The sequence below is a fragment of the Oryctolagus cuniculus genome, chromosome 10 (genome assembly GCF_964237555.1).
Source record: "Oryctolagus cuniculus chromosome 10, mOryCun1.1, whole genome shotgun sequence".
NCBI lineage: Eukaryota > Metazoa > Chordata > Mammalia > Lagomorpha > Leporidae > Oryctolagus > Oryctolagus cuniculus.
Window position 1 is genome coordinate 111,869,395 of NC_091441.1, and position 27,487 is coordinate 111,896,881.

Below are 27,487 nucleotides of genomic sequence, written 5' to 3' on the forward strand. Positions count from 1 at the left end.
TCTCTTTTTATCCCTAAAATCTACCTTTGGGAACAGAGATGGGCTTCAGAGAACATGGCTGTTGTTTATATGGTCGAGGGCTACATAACGGGGTTCGAAACACAAATAAGGCAAGAGGGGGTGAGCCAAAAACTGTCTGGATCCATCCTCTAAGAAAATAACAGAAAAAAAATTACTAACAGAGAGCTCTCAAATATGTATTTTAAGAGTGAAAACAAGCTTCATGTAGCATTTACATAAAAAACAAGCCAGAGTCATTTCTTCATTCTAAAAATAGCTGCTTAAAGAAAAGCTTGAACTCTTTTCTTCCCACTCTGAACAAAGGAAGCAAAAAGAAAAAAATTATCAAGGGTATGTATAAGAATAGCGGATGTTTATTGAAGGAATACCACTATTTCCTGAAAAAAACAATTTTAAGACTGTAGTTTTATAAGAGATAATTGAAGACAGTCTATTGACTAAAATCTAAAAAATGAGCATCCCTCATTTAAATGATGGGAAATAACTTTTAAAAGGACATCTGTCAACAAAGACACAGGACTGCAATGAAATCTAGTACAGGATTTAGAGTCAACATAATTACTCAGCTACTTAAAGCTCTTTTTGGTTTTAATTTTCTTCCAAGTAACACCTAAAACAGGACATACTACCTACAAAAATATCTCTAGGTTCAGGAAGACACTTCCCTCTCTAAGAATTCTTTCTGCCTCATGTACTTCCCTTGAATCAAGCTATATGAAATTTTATTTCCCACTTTCTTCTCAACTAAATAGGGGCATACATATTTTTATTCCACACAGGAGCACTTCTATTATATCAGAATACTTGTGGCTAGGAAAATTTGGGGTACTAAAAATAAATAAATAAATAAGTGAATAAATGTTAGTGGCTGGCAGATGACAAGCACAGGGATGGGGTAACACAGTGTAGTCTCTTTCACTTCAAAACGCCTAGGGTTCTGATGGAGACAGAAACTAGCAACTGAGGGACTGCCAAGCGAACACTGCCCTTAGGAAGCAGCCAGGTTTCCATCAGGACAAGAAAGTGTAGAACACCAGAGGTTATAAAAGGGCCTGAAAGGATGCAAAGGGCTGCACGCTTCAACTTTGACTAACAGCTGGTACTCCTGTGGACTCCAGCAGGAAGGTGGGTGACCTGTTCAAATTATAGTGACCTGAAAGAATTCAAGGACCTGTCGTCACTGTTTACTCCTGCAACGTATGCAGGCATCAGCCTAGAAGACAAATGAGGGCTTCCTCAAGGGACCGTAATCCCAGCTTGCCTGGGGCAAGAAATCGGAGGCTATTCTGTATTCAGATGTCTGGATACGAGATATTATGTCCTTCCTAGAAGATACTTTCATAGATCATAAAGTCTTTTAAGATGAAAAAGCCCATTAAAGCAAAGAATTACAGACCCATGACACAGTGATGGGAACATGTTTTGCTCAGAAAATATCTGCTCAGCAATTCAGGGAGCATCAACAGTCAGTGACGATGTCACAGTCCCATCTCCTGAATGAAGTAAATCTGTTCCAGGCCTTCCAGCCGAACAGGGAATACTGCATCACAAAATTATGTGCAAAGCACTGTCGTATCAAACAGGAGTTGTTTTTTTTTTTCACATAAACACTTAATTTTCACACCCATCACTTTTTTTTTTTCCCAGTAACAAGGAAGAAATATATAACCCTTCAACCTAAATTATGAGCCACAGGAGAGGGCATTGCTTCAGACACTCACATCCCATATCCAAGTGCATGGGATCCAGTTCCACCTCAGACTCTGTTCAGCCTCCTGCTAATATAGCCAGGAAGCAGCTGATGATGGTTCAAGTACTGAGTCCTTGCCACCCTTGTGGGAGACCCAGGTGTAAACCCAGGCTCCTGGCTTTGGGTTGGCCCAGCCCCAGCTGTCACAGGCATTTAAGAAGTGAGCCAATGCAAGACCTCTCTTTCAGTCTCATTCTGCCTTTCAAATAATACACTTTTAAAAAGACTTGGGGACACAGAAAAAATTGAGGTTCAAATATAGGTCATAAATCTCAGAGAAGATTGACAGCAACTTCCTTATGAAACCATGCTCAAATAACTGTCCAGATACAATCATCTGGTTTTTCAATCACACAGACACCATCGTGGGCAGAGGCACTTTCGTATAAAGGGAATATGAACTGCAAAGTCAGATCTGAGCTCAAATTCTGACTTAATTAGCCAGTCATCTAACCTCACCAAGACTGTTTTCTTGTGCAAATTATGGGAAGATTGAAATAACATATTCTCCACAGTTTCTGAAACAATGAAGTACTCTGTGCATAAGATAAATGGCACTGGCCTTAGGGAATGGGGAGCTTTTAAGTGTTCTCAGATGGATTCTGGGCTAAGAACTTATAAGTTTCAAATGCTATTTGAAGATGGGCTAAGGCTTTCTTGGAGGCTGGCATAAGGAAAGGCAGAGGAAGCCACTGAAAAAAATGTAGTGTTGACTACTCAGTACCACCCTTCCCTTCTTTTGGGAAAGTTTTTTTCCCTCAATGATGAAAGGAACCAAAGAGAGCCTCTACTTCTTATTTACAGACTTTGAAGAAACTGTGTGAAGAAAAACTTGCAGTTGGGGAAACTGCCTTGCAACCACAAGGTTATGAAAAATGAATGGCAATATGCTGAAAATTGTGGTGTTAACGTGGATGTCTGATGCACTGCTAAGTCACCAAACAAAATTTCAAACTGCTTATCTGTGGGGAGCAACCCGGACTAGACTGAGTTACTGGAATTAAGACTTATTCTATGCATCTGCTCTCCCACAATATGGCGCTGGGAGAGAAGTAAACAGCTTCCGCACAGCTGCCTCCAGTTCAACCAATAAACTGTAGGACTTGCTCCTGATTGGAGGAGAGCAGCGTACTCGGCGTGTGGGCAGCCGAGTTGGGATTGGCGGAGGAGGACTATAAAGGAGGAGAGAGACGGCATTCACCAGGAACATCTAAGGGGAACATCTAAGGGGAACGCCTGTGCAGCCCCCGAGAGAGCCGGCCGGCGGTGTGCCGCTCCCCTGCGGAAGTGGGGAATGTGGCCAGGGGGAACCGCCCTTCCACGGAGGTGGAAGGGACAGTAGCCAACCCGGGAAGAACCAGCAGCAAACCCGGGGAGGGCCGAGCAGACGAAAGAACAGCGCAGGGTCCTGTGTCGTTCCTCCACGAAGACGGGGAGCGACACTTATCTATTCTCCCCCTTAAGTAAATCATCAATGTTCTTAATGTCTATACTACCATTTGGTACTGTTCATTACACCTGAAAATACTACCTTTGGCAAAACTCCTCCTCAGTCACTCTCAGTGAAGTGTTTAGAAATACCATGCCAATGTCCTACACCTAAGCTATTACTGTTTACCAAGTACCAGGCTTGTTGTACATTATGTGCATTATTTAATTTCATCTTCACAACAACCGTATGGACTATTCCTCTTTTATAGGTAAGTCTGAGGTTCACAGCAGTAAAATGATTTATCTGAAATCAACAAGCTAGTGCGTGGTAGATCTGGAACTAGAACACAGATCTCACCAACCCTAAAGCACATTTAACTACTAAGCTCTACAGAACATATGACAGCAGTCTTCTACTAGTTTTATATTAATGGTAACTCTTTAAAATGTTTGAGCCTACAATTCTTTCAATTTCACAAAGCCATTTTTCTTCTAGTTGTTTAGACACATACAGAAAAAAATGGAGCCTAAGTAGTTCTCTATCATTCCTGGATCCTCCCATAACCATAGGATGCAGTGTTCTTTAACCTAACAGTGATCACACATTTTGCTGACAACTGTAAAGTCAGCTTATCTTAAGACAAAGGGTTGGTGTTTGTGATTTCCCTGAACAGGAAACAGGCTCTAATTGGAAGTGATCTGCTCATGGTTCCTCTACTGCTAAGTGCCAGGACCAGTGAGGATACTTTGAAAAGTTCAAGGAAGATGAAGTTAAAAAATATGTTGGTGCAAACACATTTTGAAATCCATGCAAAGAGTGTTCAAAAAGTTTATGGAAAGTGCATATTATGAAAAAACTATGTATGGAATAGTTTTGTACCAGAATAAACATCTTTTAATTTTCCATGAATTTTTTGAAGTACCCTCTTGTATTGGTTTGCAATCCTGGAACTTGATTCCATATACCATATGCCTTTCCTAACACTGTTGAATGAACATGGGTATGTACTAACTGCACTGAAAAAATACTGTACTTTTTTCCTGAATATAAAAGTAGTGCATTCTCATTGTAGAAAATCTAGAAAGCATAGAAAAGTATACACACAAAAATAGAAACCATCTATAATCCTATTACCCAGAGATAATCACTGTTAACATTTTTAGTTTTAGTTTACTACCTTCCCTTTGTTTCCTACACATACACATTTTTAAAAATTTGGATTATATGTCATTGTTTTCCCTTCTTTGTTCCATTTTATCTAAATCATTTCTCTGTGGCATTAAATATTCTTTAAAACTGCTTATAATGGCTATCCAAAGACTACACAGATGGACTGCTGTTCATTTAAATCCAGTACCATTAAAAAACCTAGTTTTCTTTTTTCTAGTTATGTGTGATACTGGCATGAGTATCCCTTTTTTCAATCTAAGTATACTTTTCCCTATATGAATTCCTAGAAATTCATGAGGATACTGAAAACCTGTTTTTCAGAAAGTAGTAATTAGCCCTATGACCAACAGTATTTGTTACAATCACATACTGCACAACGAACTTTCAAACAGTGATAAACTGCAAATAAGGCAGTGGTCTCAAATGATTATACCACCTGGCGGCACTGTAGCTTCATTTTGGTTAAGTACACTCAATGTTTACATGGCAAGATTATCCAACAATGTTATTCCTCAGAACATATCCTGGTCATTTAGTGACGCATGACTGTATTTATGAGGCTTCTCTCTCTTCATTATGTTTTCTCTGATGTTGAATAAGTTGTGAGCTATAGCGATAGGCTTTCCCACACTCACTACATTTGTATGGTTTCTCCTTAGTGTGGGTTCTCAAATGTAGAATAACTTGAGATGTCTGCCTGAAGGTTTTCCCACATTCGTTACATTTGTAAGGTTTCTCTCCAGTGTGAACCCTCTGATGATCAATAAGGTTTCGATTGGAAGTGAAAGCTTTCCCACACTCATTACATTTGTAAGGTTTCTCTCTACGATGGAGTCTCTGGTGTTCACTGAGGGTCTTCTTTAAGATGAAAGCTTTGCCGCACTCGTCACATTCATAAGGCTTCTCCCCAGTGTGAATTCTCTGGTGGTCCATAATCTTTGTATTAGAACCACATGTTTTCCCACACTCCTTACATTTGTAAACTTTCTTTCCTTTGTGCATTCTCTGATGCTGAGTAAGGTTTGAACTCCGGCTAAAGGCTTTCCCACACTCGATACAAGTATAAGGTTTCTCCCCAGTGTGAACTCTGTGATGGGAAATCAGTCCTGAACTCCGGCTAAAGGCTTTCCCACACTCCTTACATTCATAAGTTTTCTCCCCACTGTGGATTCCCTGGTGCCGAATGAGGTGTGACTTACCACTGAAACATTTTCCGCATTCACTGCAAGTATAGGGCTTTAGTCCAGTGTGGATTCTCCGGTGAACAACAAGGTTGGAGCTATGACTGAAGGCTTTTCCACACTCCTTACATTTGTATGGTTTCTCTCCTGTGTGGATTCGCTCGTGTACTGTGAGGTTTGCACTCTGGCTAAAGGCTTTTCCACACTCGGCACATACATACTGTCTCTTTTCAGCCTGAACTCTCTCATTTGTTGCGGCGTCACAGTTCTGACTACCATCTTTTTCAGATTCTTGGTCACTCAGGTCTGTGAGGGTTTTATTGTCTTTAACCATCTTATGTTTGAAGTTTCTCGTCTTTCTCCTCATTTTCTTCTATGTGATGCATACCACTGGCTTCTAAAGTCTTCTCTTTTCCTTTTAAGGAAACTTCTACATGTTTACCTCTTTGGCAACAGCTCTGCGGAATTCTATTGAAAGCATGATTCTGATTTTTCAGGAATGTTGCTTTGGAATCAACATCTCCTCAGTCCCACTTATCACCATCTGACAGAGAAACAGAAATTGCACATGTCACCCGTACTCTGTACTAGAACAAGGAGAATTATCTGAGGACAAGATAGGTAGACCATAACAGGACACATACAGACATAATAGGACATATCTCAGGACATAATAGGCAGACCACGGGCACATGCTCAAGGGCAAGGGAGCTGATGAAAACAAATGAGGAAAGGAAAGTGACACAGAGAGGCCAAGGTGGAAGCTTATGGAAAGCCAGAGGTGGCAAGGAGCCCAAGAGGTCAAGCAGCAGAATTAGCAATGAATAGTAAATATTTGCCCTGGTTTCTTCTTGCCTCATCTTCTTCTTCTTCTTCTTTTTTTTTTTTTTTTTTTTTTGACAGGCAGAGTGGACAGTGAGAGAGAGACAGAGACAGAGAGAAAGGTCTTCCTTTGCTGTTGGTTCACCCTCCAATGACTGCCGCGGCCGGCGCACCGCGCTGATCCAATGACAGGAGCCAGGTACTTCTCCTGGTCTCCCATGGGGTGCAGGGCCCAGGCACTTGGGCCATCCTCCACTGCACTCCCGGGCCACAGCAGAGAGCTGGCCTGGAAGAGGGGCAACCGGGACAGAATCCGACGCCCCGACTGGGACTAGAACCTGGTGTGCAGGCGCCGCAAGGCGGAGGATTAGCCTAGTGAGCCGCGGCGCCGGCCCTGCCTCATCTTCTAAACCCAGAATTGGATGCATTTAATTCCAAATGGCAGGCTAAACTATAATCTGGGTCCTAGAAAATGTGAACCAGAAGACCCAGTTCAGTAGCTCAGATGACTAATCTTCAGATTGGCCTGGCTTTTAGCTCTTGCTGACTTATCCTCTAGTTGTAATGATACAAGAGCTGGCACATAATGGGTATTCAAAACTGTGCTATAGAACAGCAACAGGTGTTCTGTCTTTGGGTACGACTAGGATCCTATTTTTTGCTCTAGGTCCTGGTAGTAAGCCCCAGATGACACCCTTGTTTGTAAGCCCTTCCTTGATAAGTGGTGACACAAGTCTTCCAAAACCAGAGACTGGCTGTCTCACAGCCACTTCACAGAGGCTTGCCTGTAGCAGGACACAGCTTTATGTGATAGTTTCATCTGTCTGTTTTCACCATGCTATTACTGATAGACCGGGGCTACTGAGTGAATCTGAGAGCCTAAATGAGGGAAGAAGGTTAAAGCATGGCAGAGGGAAGCTCTGATAGGACCCTGCCTGGCATAATAAGAAAGTATCTTAAGGAGAGCAAAAGGGTGAGAGCAAGAGAGAACACAACCAAGAAGGGCTGATACCTAGAACCACATGAGCAGGAATTTCCCAACTGGTCTGACATGAAACTCTGGACATACAGATAACCTTGCAGATCTCAAATCTGGAGGGCACTGGGTTGTAAAAAACCCAAGAAACAGGCCAGCGCTGTGGCAGTAGGCTAAACCTCTGTCTGTGGTGCCAGCATACCACATAGGCACCAGTTTCTGTCTTGGCTGCTCTTCTTCTGATCCAGCTCCCTGTTTATGGCCTGGGAAAGTAGAAGAAGATATCCAAAGCGCTTGGGCCCCTGGGCCCACATGGGAGACCTGGAGGAAGCTCCTGATCAGCTCAGCTCTGCCCATTGTGGCCATTTGGGGAGTGAACCAGTGGATGGAAGACCTTTCTCTCCGTTTCTCCCTTTCTTTGTCTGTAGCTCTCTCTCTCAAATAAATAAATCTTAAAAACCCCCAAAAACCCAAAAACCAAAACACGACTCTAAGATATTAAGACATGACTTTCCATTTATTATGTTCCTTTCCAGAATTTTCCATATGCATATTGTTAGATAATTAAACAAAAAATTGTGTATATTTTCATAGTATCCAGCATGATGCTTTGATATATGTACACACCATGGAATGGTTAAATCAAAGTAATTAGTATACCTATTGCCTCACATACCTACTTTTTGGGGGAGTGAGAACATTTAGAATCTAATCTCAGCAACTTTCAAGTTTATAATACACTGTGATTAACTATAATCACCATGTTGTACAACAGATTTCCTAAACTTTGCTGTCCTGAAATTTTCTATCCTTTGACCAACATCTCCCCAGTCCCTCTCCCATTTAATTTTTTAAAGTATTTTTCCATATTGCTCTTTAATCTTCATTGGATCATTTTATGGCTACAAACACATCACTAGTTAAATTCCTTATGTTACCTGCCACTTTGCTAGTAGTAGACATTGCTGTTGTTCCTTGACGTTTAACCACTATTTTCCTTTGTCTCACAGCTTTCTGACAAACTGAGCCATGCTCTCTGGAGGAGGGATATTTCCAATGAGAGTTCAAGACCCACAAGAAGGGAACTGCAAAGGCTGGAATTCACGGCTCAGGAGGACAGGTGCAAACCATGTACAGACTGATGCCCAAGAGATGGAGGGTCAGCAGAAAGGATGGAGGGGGAGGTGGATTCTTGACAAGGTCCTGAGCTCACTCTTTCAGCTGCTGCTACTTCTCCTCATGGAAGATGAAGCAGGTGAAGGAAACTCGATGAGAAGCCAGGGGCTGCAGGGCAGATGGAACAGACTTTTCTGAGCAGACAGATGGCTCTCTCGGATATCCTTTTCCATTTCTAATCTTGTCTGAAACTTCTCTTTTCTTTGTGCATTCCTTAAAAAATTATCTGGTACCCTGTTCTGTACATACCCTGTCTTGGGCCCAACAGGGAATATTTAAAAAAGCACAGCTACAAACTGAATGTTGTGGCTCTTTAAAATTCTTATGTTGAAGTCCTAACGTCCAATGTGCTTGTATTTGGGGACAGCCCTGAATATCTCCTTACAGGTAATAAGGACGGGCACTGGTCCAACATGAGGAGGCACGAGACAGCTCTCACTCTCCTTGTATGTATGCAAGCAAAGGTAACGGGAACACACAGCAAGAAGGTGGGCATCCTCACACCGAGGCGAGAGCCCCCAACATTAACAGAATTGGCTGATCACCCCAATCTCGTACTCACAGCTTCCGGAACTGTGAGAAAATACATTTCTGTCATCTATGGCATCTGGTCTATGGTATTTTGTTATGACAGCCTGAGCAGACTAATACAAGCATGAAATATACCTACTTTTAAGGAACATACAATGGAGTAGTATGACAAAATAATAAAGAGAAGTTACAAATTCGCAAATCACCCAAGCAGGATATGAAGTAGAGAATGGCTAGAGAAGGGAGGAGCAATTAATTACTGGGGCTTGGGGATGCTGGGGAAAACTCAGAATTCAGGCTAAGCTGCAGAAAATGAGCAGTGACTGTTTTCTCAAAAGGAAGGTGGCATAGTGTTGGTGTACTTAAAAACAAGTGGGAAGCCTGGGTGTTTAATGAACCTGTTAGGTTGCCACTTGAGATGCTCACATCCCTCTCAGAGTTCTCAGTTTGAGCCCTGGCTACTCCACTTCTTCTCATTCATTCATTCATTCATAGGCAGAGTTACAGAGAGAGAGAGATATAGATAGATCTTCCATCTGCTGGTTCACTCCCCAAATGGTGACAACAGCCAGAGCTGGGCTGATCTGAAGCCAGGAGCCTGGACTGCCTTCCAGATCTCTTCCACATGGGTGCAGGGGCCCAGGCACCCAGGCCATCTTCTACTGCTTTCCCAGGCCATCGGCAGGGAGATGGATCAAAAATGGAGCAATCAGGATTCAAACTGGTGTCCATATGGGATGCTGGTGCCACAGGCAGAGGCTTAACCTACTATGCCACAGTGACGGCCCCCTACTCTACTTCTGATCTAGCTTCCTGATAATGCAAACCTTGGGAGGCAGCAGGTGATGGCCCAAGTACTTGGGTCCCTGCCACCCTCTGGGAGACTCAGGCTCAGCCTAACCCTGGACATTGTGGGTATTTGGGGAATGAACCTGCAGATGGACGATCTCTCTTCAGCTGTCTCTTTCCTACCCTCTCACTTCTCTGCCTTTCAAGTAAGATGAAAATAAATTAAAAATAAAAAAGGAAGTTGTCTTTAAAAAAGTGGGAGTTCATAATATAGTCTAAGCTCCATGCTGGGGGGGGGGGGGGGGCTGGTGCTGTGGCACAGTGGTACAGCAGGTTAAAGCCCCGGCTGCTCCACTTCTGATCTAGCTCTCTGCTATGGCCTGGGAAGGCAGTAGAAGATGGCCCAAGTCCTTGGGCCCCTGTACTCATGTGGGAGACCTGGAAGAAGCTTCTGGCTCCTGGCTTTGGATCAGCTCAGCACTGGCCGTTGCGGCCATTTGGGAGTGAGCCAGTAGATGGAAGCTCTCTCTCTCTTTTTTCTCTCTCTGGCTTTACCCCTCTCTGTAACTCTTTCAAATATAAAATAAATCTTTAAATTTCAAACATAAAATAAATCTTTAAAAACAAAAAAAAAGTTCCACGCTGGCAGATTCTGTTCACCACTGATTCCCAGCACCTACAACAGTTCCAGGCACGTAGTAAGCACTCAGATTTTTCTCATCATTGAATGAACAAATGAAAGAATCAAGTTACCTGAAGTGAGTCCAGCCAGAACACTGAAATTACAAGGCAAAACAAAGAGGTATAGAACTTGATGGTACACAGGAGACAAGCTCTAAACACAAGAGTGACATCTGCCCTTAACTTTCCCCACTCTATGTTCTTTTTTCTACTTTGATATTTTCTCTCCTGTTAGTTTTCTTCTCTTTTGCACTTGTCAATATAGTTTTTCTTTTTTAAGATTTATTTATTTGGCAGCCACAGTGAGAGAGAGAGAAGGGGAGATACACAGAGAGAAAGATATTCCAGCTGCTGGTTCACTCTCCAAAATTACTGCAACAGCCGGGTCTAACCAGACCAAAGCCAGGAGTCAAGAACTCCAATCCCAGTCTTCCACACAGGTGGCAGGGGCCCAAGGACTTGGACCACCTTCTGCTGCTTTCCCAAGTGCATTAGCAGGAAGCTGGATCATAAGTGGAATAGTGAGGACTGGCACTCTGATATGGGAAGCTGGCATTGCAAGCAACAATTCAACCAGCTGAAACACAATGGCACCCCCTCAATATAATTTTTCAAACATTGCTATTCATTTCCTTTAATCCCATATACCCCACCCTCAGTCATCTCTGCTAATATTTATTTGTTTTTTAGCTTCAGGAAGTGGAAAACAGAAGAGAGAGGCAATTGGTGTATCCCATGGGGAGTAAACTGAGGAAAATGAAAAGAGTCTAAGAGGTGCCACCTAGGAGTAGTGTAATCACATGTTCTGATTTTCCAGAATAGTGCTGGCTTATACCTGCTATCCCAGTATCAAAATTAATAATGTCCCCCTTAACTTAGAAAAGTATCCCAGTTTGTACAACAAATTTTGTATCAGTCTATCCTAAAGTGAAATTAGGAGAGTGCTTTAAGATCAGGCTGATGGTTTGGTTTGGGGAGGGATGGAGGTGGAGGGGGACTGGAGGAAGGGGAATGAGTTGGCAGACAACTTCAGGAATGCAGTATGGGTGAACATTATTCAGCCTAGCATTTTATAGAAGTCTACAAGTGTTTGTTGAATCAGTAAACAATGATTGAGATAGCAAGACCCAACAATGAAATTCAGCTATGTCCAAGAAAGTACCCACGTACATCAGAATGGATATATGACTGACAGAAGCAATGCAAGGTCATCAGATCCACAAGTGGGTATGAAGAATGATGGTGTAACTAAGCGAGGTGGGGCATGAGAGATACTTTAGACATGGGAAGGAATGTCAGGAATGCAAATATGAGGACAGTATGACAGATGACAGAGGGGTCACAAAATGCATGAGCTGGGTTAGAGTGAGACTGGGTTAGAGTGAGAAGCAGGGAGCAGGAGAAAGGCACAGGACGTGTGCTGTGTCGGAAGCTGCGAGGAGGAAGCAGGCCTGAACAGGGGACTGGGGAGGGCCAGGCTGAGGAGAGGTTCATGGAAAGGAAACCCAACCATTTGCTGTTCTGCTTGACCAAAAGGAAAATTCCCTCCGAAATCCCCAAGAATGGCCAGGCATTAGGGAGGTGGGGTCTCCGCTAGAGAAGCAGAGGGAAACGTGAAGCCAGACACTCGTGGTTTCTAGGCAACCGTGCACAAAGGGGCAGGCTCAGATGGTCAGTAATTGAATGAGGACGTAGATCACCAACCCACAAATCGCCCAGGCTCTTCGGATCCCAGGCCCGTCCACTTCAGGCTGTGAGACACAAAGGGCAGAGTACTCTCCCAGAAAGAGCGGTGGTAGGGGTGGGGGTGGAGAGGACAGCGCCTGCACCAGAGTGAGCAGAGAGCGATAAAGAGAGAAAGCGGCTTTACCCCGAGAGGCCGTGTTCCTGTCCTCTGCCAATATCACTGGCTTGTTCAGGTCCCTCTGAGTAATGGCCACATGGTTCTTGGTTACTGCAGTGGAGTGAGGATAAACAGGAAATACCTGAAAATAAATTGGAGAGACAAATGAGTGAAATGTGGGAAGTGAAGGGAGAAAAAAAAAAAAAAACAACAACAAGAAAATAGCAAGGGACTGCCTACTTTGAGAGAGAGAAAGGCATAGGCCTTAAGAATAAAACAAGAATAATGGGAAAAGCTGATTGTAACTGACTATAAATACAACAGCCTCTTTACCCCCCAAAAATCACACAGCAAATCTGTGGAGCTGGCCTTGCACTAGGATTGCTGTGTCCCTTCTCACATGTACACGTTAAGCTCTAAGCTCCCGGGAAGCAGGGCCCATGATCCTGACCTGTGGATACCGCACTGTGTCTGGCACAAAGAGGGGACAGCAAATGTTAGGCGACTTGAAATGTACCAAACAAGTTCAGGATTGTATCTAACATCCAGAGTGCTCCCCGTTGGGGATGGTGAATCTTCGGCACATCACCACCCCCACCACTCCTCTGCCTGGTCATCCTCTTTGGGTTTCGTATTATCTGACAAATACCACAACAGTGGACATGCATTCCTGGCGATTCTGACTCGGTGGGGACATCCAAGGGCCTCAGTTTCCTAAGAGACTGACCCAGGCCCACTGTTCAGAGGCTCTTTGAACATCACAGCTGGAAGGGACCTCTCAGACCACCTACTCTCAAATGCACAGAACTTACAGGAGAGCTGGCAATCAATCCAAGTCCCATGACCATCAAATTTGAGTTACTGCTACATCACCCCTCCTTCCACCCCACAAATCCAGAGGCCCTCCTATCACTTCCACACTTTTTTTCTTCCCGTCTATTAACCATCAAGAAATGCTCCCTTTCAACCCTGGGCCCCACATCCCTTAGCGGGCAGGATTCCTGTGCCACAGTCTGGGTTCCACCTGCCCAAGGCAGAAGGAAGGGACTCACCCTCACTCTGTGCACAGCAGCTTCACTCCCAGGGATCTGCCCAGCACAGATTTTTTGCCTGGTCTCCTCCTAATGGGGTCTCCAATCACTGTAAACAGAGGGAAATGACAGCGTCTTCTAAGACCTCAACCCCAGTGGACACTCAGGGCAGTGTCCCATCCTGGGGAAATCTGCAAAACGGAACTGAGAGCAGTAAGGATGATCATGCTCATTTTAAAGACAAGGACGTGAGGCTCCCAGCGATGGACTAACGGGCCCAATGCCCCTGGCTGAGTGAGGGACCAGCTTCCTGTAGGGAGGCAGTCCTCAGGCCCCGGCGCCACGATCACTCCCTTCCACCCTATTCGGCTGACATCTGAGAGCCTCCACTCCCCTCAAAATGTGCAAAGTGCACACTTCCTGGGAAGTTCTATGCAAGACCGCACACGGGGGTCCAGCCTGGAACTGGGCAGCGTCGAGGGCCTTTAGAAAGACCTAAGACTTCTACGGGCCGCTGGAAGGATGTTTTATTCCGGCGACCCTCTTAGCATTGCCAGGCCTCCCTGCAAACGTGTGTTGTGTCTTCCCCCTCCAGGAACTCAGGCTTCGGGCTCGCTGCTTCCTCCCCGCCGGGGCGCGCTTCTGCCTCGCGCATCCCTGACCGAATGCATAAAGGAACTGACAAGGAAGCCCCGGGCCCGAGGGTCTGCGCTTCTCTCCGGCCGCCGGGCCAAGCTTCGAGGAGGCCAGAGTCCGGCCGGCGGCCCCCCAGCCTAGAGGCACTGAGGACACAGCCCGGTCCGAGCGGGCGGCTCCGGAGCCCGGAGCCCACAGCCGGGACAAAGAGGTGGCGCGGAACGAGAACAAAAGCCCCTGAACTGCCGCGCCCGCCTCAGCAGCCGGCGTCCGCGTGGGAGGCCTTGTTCCCGGCCCGGCCCGGCCCCGCTCCCTGGACCTAGCCCGAGCCCCCGGCTCCAGAGAGCGGTGCACCCCTCACCCAAAGCGCCAGCCCCCTCTCTCGGAACCAAGAGGACGAGGAACTGCGTCAGCGACACCCCCTACTCCCCACCCAGACCCTCCGGCCCTTCTAGGCACCGGGAGGTTTCCTCATCTCTGTGCCCCCCGGGCCGGAGTCCTCCCGCCCCCTCGGAATCCCTGCGGGATCCGCCGGCGCTCCGGGTCCCGCCTCCCACTCAGACTTTGCCCTACAATTGGCTGGGAGGACAGGAGGGCTGGGAAACGTCAGCCAATGAGAGGAGGGGCGGAGCCTGGGGCAGGGGCTCGGTTAGCTGTGGGTGAGAGACCCAGAAGCGCACCGCCGGGCTGCCCGCCGCCGATCGAGACCCTCGGAAACCACATCCCCAGCTGGCCCTGCCTAGCGGAGCGGTCGTCGCCGTCGCCGTTCCTTCCACAGACTCGCATCTTCCCGCCTCGAAGCCAGGGCCAGCCGTCGGTGCAGAAAATGGCCTCCCTGCCCCGAAGGGCCTAAGTGCATACAGAACGTAGCAGCGAGGGGAGGGAGGGAGGCTGTGCCGAGACCTTGACGGATGACAGGGAAGGTTTAGGACGCCGGAGGCTGCGGTGAGGGCGGCGGGCTGCTCTGACGACGCGGGCTCCAACTCCCCGCCCACCGACCCGTGCCGCAGCTGCAAAGATTTGCTGGTTATGACACAGGGAGCCACGACGCTCCTGCGCATTCCTTGCTCTCGGACCTTGGTCTAACGTAAACCTTGTGAGACAGTTTCAGCTCATGACTTGCATGTTTAAGGTTGCACTGGTTTCCCACCTGCAGGTGGGCAAGGGTGGACGCAGGGAGGTTAAGGGGCTGTTGCGGCATCCCAGGTGAGAAGTGATGGGGGCGGCGAGAAATGGTTCTGCGTTTGTTTCGAAGGCGTGGCCAGCATGATTTACTAACGGACTGAATGTTGGCTGAGGATGGCCCCGTGGTTATTGTTCCGAGCAAGTAACTTGTTTATTGGGAATGGAGTAGCCTCAAGGAGGAACAGCTTCAGGGAGAGGGAATCAATAGTTTCCAAGAGGAACCTCCAACGGCATAGGAGTCTGGAGTTTAGGGGGGAAAAACCTCATCTGATGATATACACTTGGAAGTTGCCACTGTCCAGGCCAGGATGAGATCATGTAGGGGGTGACTGAAGACACGGAAATCATCTGAGAATTGAGCTCTTAGAGCACGTGATCGGTCAGCAGATCTGGGCCGAATACTTCAGGTAAACCAGGAGCTTTCTCAACTGTCTACTCATATAGGTGGTGCAACTCTGCCACATTTCACAGAGATTGAGAAACAGATTCAGAAAGGTGCTAAGATGCCACGCATTCACACCACCAGTTGATGCTGGAAGTAGAACAGACTATTGCCAACACACTAGGAAACATTTAAGAAGAATATGCCCTATAGTTCCGGGCAATTATAGTCTTCAACTTGGTCTTTTCACCTACTCTCATTTGAAAGGGATCATTTATTCTGATTCAAGCTGCTTGTCCCACACCTGTTTCCAGGAGGAAATAGTTATTCATATTCTGGTCCAGTCATTCTCAAATTTTAGAGAGCAGTAAGAACCAGTTTGGATGCATGTTAAATTCCAGCCTGTGGCCCATCCACCTTGTTGCCCTTACCCACAAGCATAGTTTTCTTCCCTCAAAAATCCATTCAGTCCAGAATGACTTTGAGTAAAAGAAGTTACTCTCCACATGTAAGTTCTTTTGCTTACTGATACCCATTTAAGGCTCCTCCCTATCTTTTCATGGCTTGTTAGCTCTTTCCAAGGCTAAAAAATATTGCAGACTCTGGATGTGCCACAGTCCACTTAACCATTCACTAACAATTGCAAATATCTTTGCTCACTTATACCTTTTGATTTCATGGTGTCTTGATGGGCAGAAGTTCTTAGTCAAATTTTGAAGTCTTTCCTCTTATGGTTAATACTTTTTGAAGTCATTTAAACACTTTCAAGGTAAAAAAAGACTATCATATTTTCTTGTGAAAATTTTCAAGTTTAGCCTTTGACACTTTGATAGTCTTTTTCATTTTTTGGTTCTTTGTCATTTATTTATTTTTAGAAAACTTTTATTTAATATAAATTTCAAAAGTACAACTTTTGGATTATAGCGTTTTGATTCTTTGTCTATTTAAAACATTTTTATATACACACATATGTATATATGTATATATATACATAGCACACATACATACATAATAGTATTATGTAATTTTTATCCAACAACATCTGAAGTTCTTGTCTGAGCCTGTCATTTTGCCTCCACTATGGTATGTTTAGTGTGTGTGTGTGTGTGTGTGTGTGTGTAATCTCTGGAACTTATGCTTAGTGGGGCTTTGTGGGTGTACTGTACGGCTGGATAAAGGGCATGTTAAGTAGATTTTTTTTAAAGATTTATTTGAGAGGCAGAGTTGCAGAGAGGCAGAGGCAGTGAGAGAGAGAGGTCTTCCATCTGCTGGTTCACTCCCCAGATGGCTGCAGCAGCTGGAGCTGAGCCTATCCGGAGCCAGGAGCCAGGAGCTTCTTCTGGGTCTCCCACGTGGGTGCAGAGCCTAAAGCACTTGGGCCATCTTCTACTGCTTTCCCAGGCCATAGCAGAGAGCTGGATCAGAAGTGGAGCAGCTGGGACTTGAACCAGCACCCACACGGGATGCCAGAACTGCAGGCGGTAGCTTTACCTGCTACGCTATGGCGTCAGCCCCCTCCTATAGATTTTTAAGTTAGATTCTACTGAGTGTTTCTGGATCACCACCAGCTTGGGGCTAAATTTTTTTTTTTTTAAATATCAAAAACGTGTTTACTGGGAAGGTTTCCCACTCATCTTGGTTCAGGGTGCTTTCAGTGCTGCTTCCTCCTGAAGGAACATCCTTCTGTAAGCCTTGCTTTTCCTCCTGTGGGCTGGCAGAGGACAGTGGAGCAGCCAATGCACAAAACTACCGTTTGTGCATGGCTGAAAACCGTGGTGATTTTATAGCATCCTGGGCACTTGAAGTTCATGAAGTAGGAATTGGGGCTCTGCACCAGGCGCTTCTTCTTGTGTTTCCTCTTCTCCTCTTCAGGAGAGGGATGCAGGAGATCCTTTGCGAGAGGCATGTTTGCGTGGGTTGGTTGTCACCACCAGAAAAAGCCAGCTTGGGGCTAAATTTTATGCTAATTCTTCAGCTTGCTGGTTCCTGGGTTACACAGTGCAAATTTGAACCCCCAACTTGCACAAAGCTGTAAATTCTCATGGGCCCTGTTCCCCCCTCAGCCCTGGGAAAGTTTCCTTATTATTTCTCCCTGAAAATGGAGTGTTTTTTTTTAAGCTTACCTCTTCACCAAAGATGAGGATTTCAGGGTGCCACATTAAAAAAAAAAAAAAAGAGTTCTTTATTTAAAAGGCAGAGTTAGAAGAAGAGACAGAGAGATCTATCCACTGGTTCACTCCCCAAATGGCCATAATGGCCAAGGCTGGGCCAGGCCAAAGCCAAGAGCCAGGAGCCTAATCTGGATTTCCCACATGGGTGCAGGGGCCCAAGCACTTGGGGCCATCTTTTGCTGCTTTCCCAGGTGCATTAGCAGGGAGCTAGATTAGAAGTGGAGCAGCCAGGCCTGGAACTGGCACCCATATGGTATGCCAGTGGTGCAGGCGGTGGCTTAACCCTTTATACCACAATGCTGGCCACTCAGGGTGCCATCTTTATGACAGTCCCATTTCCAACTTCCTCTCTGGCCTGGGCCTGTCGTCGTTCTCATGCTTGTGTGGATATCAACACTCAAGAGAACAATCTACTCCCATACCATCTCGCAGTCCCTGGAAGTCACGCCATTTTACATCCTGTCAACTCTGGTTTTCACTTCCTCCTTTGTCTCCAGTTCTTGGCAGTTCCTTCTATTTATTGCAAATTGAATTTTGCATTTGAGAGGATGTTATACTTGGGCAGCATCTCTTGCTTGTAGAAGGAATGGTTCCACATGATCTCACTTGTCACACCGACGGAAGTGGATGTCCTTTCAGGGAGATTTGGATGGTCAGGTGAATTCGACAGGACTGTTTGCCAGGATGACAGGCCCACTTGAGAGGGCATGAGGCCCCTTCGCTCCTGTATTTGCTCCTGCAAGGAGCTTATGTGGAAGGTGAATCATTGAGTTCCAGCCTCCTTTACTCCTTTGACTTCGCCCACTCTGCTGATCACTTGTTTCAGTTTGTGCCCAACTTGACCAAAGAGGCCTGAACCTGAGGCAAGTGTGACAACACCCATGACCAACTGCCATTAAAGGGGCAAGCTTGTCCCAGACTGGCTGGCTAAGAGTTCCTGTGGTCAGGGCATCCAGCAGGGCCGTGCCATTCCAGCCAGTGATGGAAACTGAAGGGGAGAGGGATTTGGGATACCACAAATAGCTGCTTCCTGTGGCCCCAATAGATAGATGTACCTCCTGTTTGCTATGCCCTATAGGAAGCCCCAAAGACCTAAAAACCTCAAACAAGCTTTCTCAAAGGGTAGCAGCAGCCAAGGGAAGGACTCGGGACTCTCCACCTAAGGCCTCCACTAGGATTCCTGCAGAGTTTCAGGGCCATTGTCTTCCAGTCAGAGAAAGAGAAAAGGGCTGGACAGAGGAGAGGGCACAGACTTCAAGGAAAGACTTTCCATATTCTTAAAAGATTTATTTATTTAATCTGAAAGTCAGAGTTATACAGAGAAGGAGAGGCAGAGAGAGAGAGAGAGGTCTTCCATCTGCTGGTTCACTCCCCAATTGGCCGCAACGGCCGGAGCTGTGCCAATCTGAAGCCAGGAGCCAGGAGCTTCTTCTGGGTCTCCCATGTGGGTGCAGGGGCCCAAGGACTTGGGCCATCTTCTACTGCTTTCCCAGGCCATAGCAGAGAGCTGGATTGGAAGCGGAGCAGCCGGACTCGAACTGGCGCCCATATGGGATGCCAGCACTTCAAGTGGCAGCTTTACCTGCTACGCCACAGTGCCAGCCCCAGGAAAGGCTTTCTGCTTACTCTTTTTGACAAAACTCACATTCATCTGCTCACTGCTAGATTGAAAATCAGAATATGAGCTCTTTGACCAGAACACACCATCCAGTTGAGCCATCCACTGGGTGCAACCCCCCTGCCAGACAGCCTCCTGCTTGGTCTCTCACTACTAACTACACGACAGTACTGTCTATACCTCATGTTAAGTCTCTTTTTTTTTTCTTTTTAAAGATTTCATTTATTTGAAAGACAGAGTTACAGAGAGAGGTAGAGACAGAGAGAGAGGTCCTCCATCTGCTGGTTTACTTCCTATATGGCCGCAACGGCCGGAGCTGTGCTGATTCGAAGCCAGGAGCCAGGAGCTTCTTCTGGGTCTCCCATGTGGGTGCAGTGGCCCAAGGACTTGGGCCATCTTCTACTGCTTTCCCAGGCCATAGCAGAGAGCTGGATTGGAAGTGGAGCAGCCGGACTAGAACCAGCACCCACATGGGATGCCAGCACTTCAGGCCAGGGCTTTAACCTGCTGTGCCACAGCGCCGGCCCCAAGTCTCTTCTTATATCGGGATGCCAGTCTGCCTCTCAGCCATTTCTGCTTTTTGGGAAAACATTGGCTCCTACTCATCCAGCCCACTTTGGGGGCTGTGCAGATCAAATCACCCTGCTTCTCTTTTACCTAGCAGCTCCGCCTGGGCCCCTGTCACATTTCCTTCCTCTTCAGCTGAGGAGACCTGGTTCCTCCCATCTGTCCTCTTATAAAATGGCTCCAAAGGTGGACATCACCCACCAGATGTGGTCTGGACTTTTGTCTCTTACAGCTTCCCATGATGGGGTTGCCAGGTGGCCCAGACCACCTCTCGCACCGTTGACCCCATACACAGCAACATCAAGGGCTTGCTGAGGATGGCAGACGAGGGAGTGCTCACTGAGGACAAGGCCAACGCCCAACCCACAAGAGCTCCAGTGGGTGTGAGGGGAGATGCCCAGGAAGCTGTGAAACTTTCCTGTGCAGGAGGCTGGTTTTCCCACCACAGGGGCACACGGATGAGTCTGGAAGCCCCTGGAAGGCCTGAGTTTGCTCTCTAAGCAAAGTAGTGGACTCTTTCCCCTTCGTGCCAAGCACACCGAGAACCTGATTAGAGAGTAATTTCCTCTCTTCCCTGCTCCTATCCAAGGCAACCTGGTCAGTTCCATGTGCTCATCTGCTCCATTAGGGAAGACAAAGGGAGGAGGGACAGTAAGAGAGAGAGGAGGTGAACCCCACGCCCACATCCGTGCTGGGTGGGGAAGGCTCTGGGGTCTCCTAGATGCTGCTCACTGCTTCCCTGGCATATGGACCCAACTCGGCCTCACCCCTGTCTGGGGTTAGCTGGACCAGATTGTCTTGGTTACTTCCTCCTGCCCTCACTTGCTCAGAAACATGGAGAGGGCAGCTCAGGAGAACTTCTGGTCTGAGTGAGCTGTGAGAAGCAGGGCTGTTCAGACACAGCTCCCACCCCACCCCAGGATGTCCACCCTGGAAAGGAAGAGGCTGACCAGTGGGATGAGGCTGCCAGAGGAGCCTGGCTCAACTACTATTTTTCTCTTCCTACTTAAGACTCCGTTTTCACCCCACCTCTACATAGGGAAGACGTCCTCTCAAACAGGAAACCAAAGTTCTTGGATGAGCACTAAATGTCCAAGCTGGAACGTTTTTTGATCCTGTCCGGCACAAAAGGCAGAAAATCCAAGCCAGGAATGTTCTGGGGAGATGAGCGATGGTGTCCTGTGGAGCTCCTCTCCAGAGAGGCCTGGCCACTGTGTGTCCTTTGGGCTGGGTCCAGCCTTGGAGCAGAATGGCTGGAGCTCTGCGCAGGTGGTCTGGCAGCAACACAGGCTAGACTGAGAGCACATGGCAGTTGTGGTCTTGTCTTTCCAGGTCCTCCTGATGAGACTATTTTCTGTGTGCACGCTGGAGGCCTATCATGGTTTTCAAATAATTGTGCTGGACACAGAAAAGGGAAGAAAACAGGAATTAGGACTTTACAGGGACTCAGAAGCTGGCCGACTGTGAGATATTTTGGTTTTTGTTGTCCATAGTTCCTGGCTCATCACTCCCTCACCAAAGCAGGCCACAGAAACTCAGATAGTGGGGCACAAGATCCAGGCCTTTGAGGAAAGTGTGCTGAAGAATTTGAATAGAAAGGCCTTGCTGGGCTTCTCCATCCAGTGTACTAACAGCCACGTGTACACAGTGAGGTCTCCCAAAAAACCCAGAAGAGCAGGGCTCAGACGGCTGTGGGATGGCAAAACGTGCGGAGGGAACTGGAGTGTGGCACCCCAGAAAGGGTACACCTCACCCCAAGTATCTTCTCGTCTGTATCTTTGTTACAGCCTTTATAACAAATCGGTGAGTGTGTTTCTCTGAGTTCTGTGAGCTGCTTGAGCAGATTAGGTGACCCTAATGAGGGGGTCATGGGAAACACAGGTAAGGCTACCTGGAGCATGTGACTGGCAGCTAAAGTTGGTGGGTGGGACAGTCTTGGGGTCTGAGCCCCCAACCTGTAAGATCTGACACTCTCTCCAGGTAAATAGCACCTGGTCAGTACTACCTAGTGCCTGGTGAGTTGAGTTGAATTAGGGGATGCCCAACTGGTGAGCTTGGCTACAGAACTGTTTGCTCACCGACGGGGATAAGACCCCACATCTTCTGAGGTCACAGATTGTTGCAGTGTGAGAGTAAAGCAAAGAGGCTTTGGTTTTTCCAACACACAGAGAAGCCACTGACACTCAGCCCATCATGCTTTCTGCAAACAACAGTTTCTGTACCAGCATTTGCTGTGAATAGGCCCAATTCTCTGAGAAATAACATGCTATTCACACCTTTTCATTATTTCATCCTAAAAATAAGTATGTGGCATTGTTTTAAAATGGTTTGGCAGTCATGTTTAACAGGAGGCATGCATGTTAAAAGTTATTGACAGGATGGGGCCTGCACTGTGGCACAGTGGGTTAAAGCCCTGGCCTGAAGCGCCGGCATCCCACATGGGCACTGGTTCTAGTCCCGGCTGCTCCTCTTCTGATCCAGCTCTCTGCTATGGCCTGGGATAGCAGTACAAGATGGCCAAAATCCTTGGGCCACTGCACCCACATGGGAGACCCAGACCCTGGCTCCTGGCTTTGGATCGGCGCAACTCTGGTCATTGCAGCCATGTGGGGAGTGAACCAGCGGATGGAAGATCTCTCTCTCTCTCTGTCTCTACCTCTCTCTGTAACTCTTTCAAATAAAATAAAATAAATCTTTAAAAAAAGTTATTGACAGCAAACAGGTTCAAGAAGAAGAGAAGAGGGCTCTCTCTCCAGAGGACTGAGACCCTCCTACAACCTCAGTCAATGAAATGTTCACACATCCTGTGAATGCATACCTTCAATGCATGGCTACGTTCTTAGAAAGCAAGTGGTGAATGTCATCTGAAATAGAGTGGGCAGTGAGCATGCAAAGGCTAAAACCTGGAATACGGAGCTGAATCCTAGATTCTTCACAAGCAGGGGAATGAGCCTGAAGCTCCACACTAGCTAAAACTCTTGGTCCTGGGTTGGTAATGTCCCAGGGCTACTTGCAAAAAGCAAGTGCTAGGTAACCCTTTCAGGAGGTAAGCAATTTAACTTATGCGCTCAGGACTCTTAGAGCTTAAGTTCAACCAAATATGAGCACATGACTGAAATACACACTTGTCAAGACATCAGCTGAATGTAAAGAATGCACTCAGTTGGGAAAAGGGCTTTATAGCATCACAAAGAATCTAGAAGCTGAGAAAGAAAAGTCTGATGAATTCCTGCTAAGGTTTGAATATTAGGATCTCGCCAAAATTCACACATTGAAATCTAACCCCATAGTGATGGTAGTAAGAGGTGGGAACTTTGGCAGTGATTAGGCTGAGAGGGAAGATCCCTCAAGGGATGGGATTAGTGGCCTTTTACTAAGGGTGATTTACCCTTCTTCCAGATAAGGACACAGCCAGAGCTGTCATTTCCACCTGCAGAACTGTGAACAATAAACTGTTGTTTGTAAATTATTCAGTGTAAGATATTTTGTTATGGCAGCCTGAATGGACTAAGATACTTGATTTCATTAAAAACAAACATGGTAAAAAATCGCTATAAGTAACAGAAAAATGACTGGAGCCAGGAGCCAGAGCCAGGCACTGAATCTACGCACTCATATATGGGACAAGAGCATCTCACCCAGCATCTTAACCACTAGGCTAAACATCAACCTCATGTCAGGCTTAACATTCAAGTCAGCCTACTGCATCACCTATTCAAAAATGTTAAACACATAATTACAAACATATTTTTGAAAGAATGAGCTCACTGAGTAAGTGGTTATCCCATGTGCATCTGCCACCTGCTGTCTAAGAACAGCCCTTGGGTCCAGGGGATGCCTTCTGACTGCAGGCTGGGTCTTGGCAGAGCGCAGGGAGGACAGTGCCAGCTCTGCCTTAGCTGCCTGTGGTCCTCTGTCCCTGGCCACCTGTGCAGGGTGGTCCTGTTAAAGAGTCCCCCACCCCTTTACAGGCAGAGGACTCTGGGGCTCCCTAAATCTTGGGCTGTGACCCACACATGGATCACTCATCAGCCATGGCTAGGCTTGACCATGGTCTGAGACCCCTCCAGTCACAGCGGGTGACTGTGGATCTGCCTGGGCTGGCTTCAGCTCCAAAGCAAGGAGCATGACCCTGGGTGTCCTTGCTGATGAGGCCCCAAGGCTCCACACTCTCGAGTTACCTTCTGTTCTGTCTTGACTTTGGCGTTGTAGAAGGAGATGGAATCGGGGCCCTCGGGCAGCACTGTCTGCTGCAGCTGGCTGAACTTGTCCAGGTCATCTTCTCCCTGGGAGAGGACCCACGTAGCACCGAGTCAGGAGCCACCCTGGCAGGGCCCATGGTGGCCATGAGGGCAGTCCCTCGCTGGGACATCTCACATTCTCCCAGCCCTTGTTTCTCAGCATTCTCATGGAGACACATGGGTGGCTCTTGTCTGTGTCCCCCTCCCTTGACCTGTCTGGGCAGCTGTGGGAGAGGCTGGGAGCACCTCACATGAGGCCCTGGTCCTGGACACGACAGAGGACTGGGGGGCAATACCGCCACCCATGGCGCTCACCAGAGACGCGATCCTGCTGGAGGGCACCATGCCCGGCCGGATGCTGCCACCCGGCTTCAGCGCCATCTGCACGTCCTCAGGGATGACAAAGGACTCGTTGTACCAGATGTCAAATTCTGCAAAGAGCCAGGGAGACAGCGCCGTGAGGACGCAGGTGAAGGTGGCATATGCCCATCTGTCTGGTAGCCTTGTTTACTTCTCACCCTTGCCCCGGCCCTGGCACTCACAGTTCTGCAAACCATGCATCTGGAGCCCTTGCCCAGCCCACGCCTCTGCCACAGAGAAGTTCTGAGGGCGCTTCCAGAACACAGGGGCTGTGCCTTGCCCTCCCCAGCGGGCGCACCCATGAGCAGGCGGTGGCGACACTGGTCCACCAGGCGCCGGCAGTACTGGATCTCAGCCCGCAGGTCGAGCAGGTCCTTGTACTCGCCGCGGTACTGCTTCTTGAGGTCTTTGAGCTTCAGGATCAGCTGGAACTCCTCCTCGTCCACCACCAACAAGCCTTTGGCCTCGTACTCGCCTGCGGGGAGACGGAGGGGTCAGGAGAGGAAGTGGCATCCCCCAGGAGTCGGAGAAGGAAAGCCCTCCAGAAAGAGGGCCCGGTGCTGGCGAGTCAGGAGGACAGGCGGCTGGACGCAGGCTGTGGGGTGGCAAGGAGGCGGGCAAGGCGCAGGCCAGCCAAGGCCACCAGGGCAGTCCTACGGCTCTGGCAGCTCAGGGCAGCGGGGCCACACTGGCACTTTGGGACAAACAGGAGGGGTGGGCGGAGGAGAGTTTAAAGAGGTCCCATAAGCCATGCTTATTTTGATCTTCAGTCTCATCAGCCAAAAGGTATTTAGCCAGTACCCCGATTTCTCTTGTCAGTTATCTACACGAGCTGCCATCCCCGGCTGGCCCCGCAGGCCCTTGGGCAAGGCTCCTTCAAAATAACAGTGGATGCAAGTCCACCATTCAAATGGTCTCTGCTGATTTCAGTGTCCCCAGTTCCTTCCTTGCTAGAGACAAGTGGGCGTCTGTGTCGGGTCAGGTGGCCGTCAGTGACCTCTTAGGGTCTCAGGCTGGTAAGAGCCATTGGGTTAAAACAGAACAATGTGGTCTCTGAGACATTCACCTGGCTGTACGGTGTCCACAGCACCTGAAAGCTTATAAAAGGTGTCACATCAGCCCCTCCCCAGGTGCGGGGCAAGCACGTTCTGCCTGTGGCCTGAGGAGTGAGCAGGCACACGAGGCAGTCCCCAGGTGCTGGTGGAAAGCACCGGTGCTTCCACTGATGCTCACAGGGAAACCGAAGATGTGTTAAATGTCACTGGCTCCATTATTGGCTCTGGCTCTGGGGTGGGTGGGGGCTCCAGGGTCCCCCTCACCAGGTCCCTCAGCTTCAACGTGGAGTGAGCACAGACCCCTCCCAGAGCACAGGGCAGCGGCTGTGGCTCCTTTGCTACCACCCAAGGGCTCGCTGAGGACATGCAGGAGAAAAAGAAAAAGGCTGAACCTACAAATGGTTTTTGCATTTTTCTTTACAAAATGTTCTAAGTATGCTGACCTTTCTGTGTTGACAAGCGGCTGTCAATCCTAAGGTATCTGGCAGGTATTTGAAAACAAATTAATTGACTTGATCTATTCCCTCAAAATAAAGACATTTTACTTGGTATTATAATAAGCAATGGAAAAGCACTACTTTGGGGGAGAAAGAGCAAAAATGGAGTTTTGGGGGAGACACATAAAATTTTAAATGTTGAAAGCCATTGTTTATTTCTTCATCTCATCCTTTGAAAACGTCCATTTTCAGGTGTATTTAGGAGTAAATGATTTGTCAGCACCCAGTGAGTGTATTTGACTTTAAATATGTAATAAAGAAGGGCCAGCCCTTCTCCTGTGGCACGAGCATCCCATATGGGCGCTGGTTCATGTCCTGGCTTCTCCTCTTCTGATTCAGCTCTCTGCTATGGTCTGGGAAAGCTGTGGAGGATGGCCCAGGTGCTTGGGCCCCTGTACCATGTGGGAGACCTGTTAGAAGCTCCTGGCTCCTGACTTTGGCTCTGGCCATTGGTGGCCATTTGGAAAGTGAACCAGTGGAAGGTCTCTCCCTCTGTCTGTAACTCTTGCTCTCAAGCAAATACATGAAATCTAAAAAGAATATGTAATGAAGGACCATACGCTCAAAGAAGGTGTGGACAGGGGGGACAAAGACGAGCTTGTGGGTCACCATGTCCACCCCCCACCCCGCAGGTTCTGGGTCACGTGGGTGATGTCTGGAGCCACATCACTGCCCTCTCTCGTTTCCCAGGACCTTGGATGGCTGTGTCTTGGAAGGGAGTGTCACAGTCTGTCTCATGTGACTAGAATGTCATAGGCTGTCATGTGTGAGCAGAATATCACAGTCATGTGTGAGAAGGCCACAGACTATCATGTGTGAGCAGAATGTCATAGGCTGTCATGTGTGAGCAGAAGGCCACAGACTGTCACGTATGAGCAGGAGGGTCCCAAGAATCTGAACTAAAGTTGTCCTCTGAGAAGTAAAGAGGAAATCACCCCCGTGAATGAGATGAGCCATCCTGCCTGTAGGAATAGACCACGGGACTCCGCCTCCTCTGGCTGGCGACAGGGCAGGAGTTCACGAGGGCAGCCCAGCAGTCTGCAGGGGCCCCATCAGGGAGAAGACAGTGAGATGGCACCAGGGACAGGAGGAACAGTGTGTGCTCTGACTCTCCTGCCTCCGGGTTGGGATGGCTGCTCACTGAAGTGCCAGCCCTGGGCCCTACTCCTATCTCCTGAACAGAACCACTGCCAGGGGCCTTGCATCTACAGCTGAGCAGCCCTCCCAGACGAGTCCTCTGCACACAGAGCCTGATGATGACTGGCCCACAGGGCAGGTGTGGGCAGCGTGTGCCACTGGCATAGGGCAGCAGGCCAGGGTAACCAGATGAGCATCCTCTTCCCACAGGGGTCCCAGCTCTTCAAGTTCAGGG

General features: G+C 47.8%; 3 protein-coding genes and 1 long non-coding RNA gene across 18 annotated transcripts in view; 1 reads left to right on the top strand and 3 right to left on the bottom strand.

Moving 5' to 3' along the window:
• The window catches only part of LOC138844135 (uncharacterized), a 23,541-nt gene extending 14,938 nt beyond the window's left edge, over window positions 1-8,603 (top strand). The window contains exon 2 of the long non-coding RNA XR_011379643.1: window positions 8,363-8,603. This is a non-coding gene — a long non-coding RNA (uncharacterized lncRNA). The remainder of the gene's footprint in view (window positions 1-8,362) is intronic.
• On the bottom strand, window positions 355-5,921 carry ZNF660 (zinc finger protein 660). The gene has a single exon (XM_070051037.1). It carries the CDS (start codon window positions 5,919-5,921, stop codon window positions 4,926-4,928), a length of 996 nt encoding a protein of 331 aa, XP_069907138.1. The 3' UTR covers window positions 355-4,925.
• LOC100341943 (small ribosomal subunit protein eS27) lies at window positions 5,965-17,512 on the bottom strand. Its single transcript, XM_008260347.4, has 4 exons — window positions 14,401-17,512; window positions 13,425-13,512; window positions 12,400-12,514; window positions 5,965-6,098 (listed from the first exon to the last, which is right to left on the bottom strand). Exon 1 carries the CDS (start codon window positions 17,510-17,512, stop codon window positions 17,258-17,260), a length of 255 nt encoding a protein of 84 aa, XP_008258569.2. The 3' UTR covers window positions 5,965-6,098; window positions 12,400-12,514; window positions 13,425-13,512; window positions 14,401-17,257.
• LOC100344656 (kinesin-like protein KIF9) overlaps window positions 5,965-27,487 on the bottom strand; it is a 79,448-nt gene continuing 57,925 nt past the window's right edge. For 14 of the 15 annotated variants that reach the window (XM_070051026.1, XM_070051025.1, XM_070051028.1 and 11 more), the window contains 7 exons: window positions 24,862-25,038; window positions 24,519-24,634; window positions 24,144-24,248; window positions 14,401-21,360; window positions 13,425-13,512; window positions 12,400-12,514; window positions 5,965-6,098 (listed from right to left, as the gene is read on the bottom strand). In XM_070051026.1, the coding sequence (XP_069907127.1) occupies window positions 21,310-21,360; window positions 24,144-24,248; window positions 24,519-24,634; window positions 24,862-25,038 (449 nt within the window). In that variant the 3' untranslated portion in view covers window positions 5,965-6,098; window positions 12,400-12,514; window positions 13,425-13,512; window positions 14,401-21,309. Of the gene's footprint in view, window positions 6,099-12,399; window positions 12,515-13,424; window positions 13,513-14,400; window positions 21,361-24,143; window positions 24,249-24,518; window positions 24,635-24,745; window positions 25,039-27,487 lie in introns of those variants that run through there. The other variant, XM_070051029.1, reaches the window with a different exon arrangement.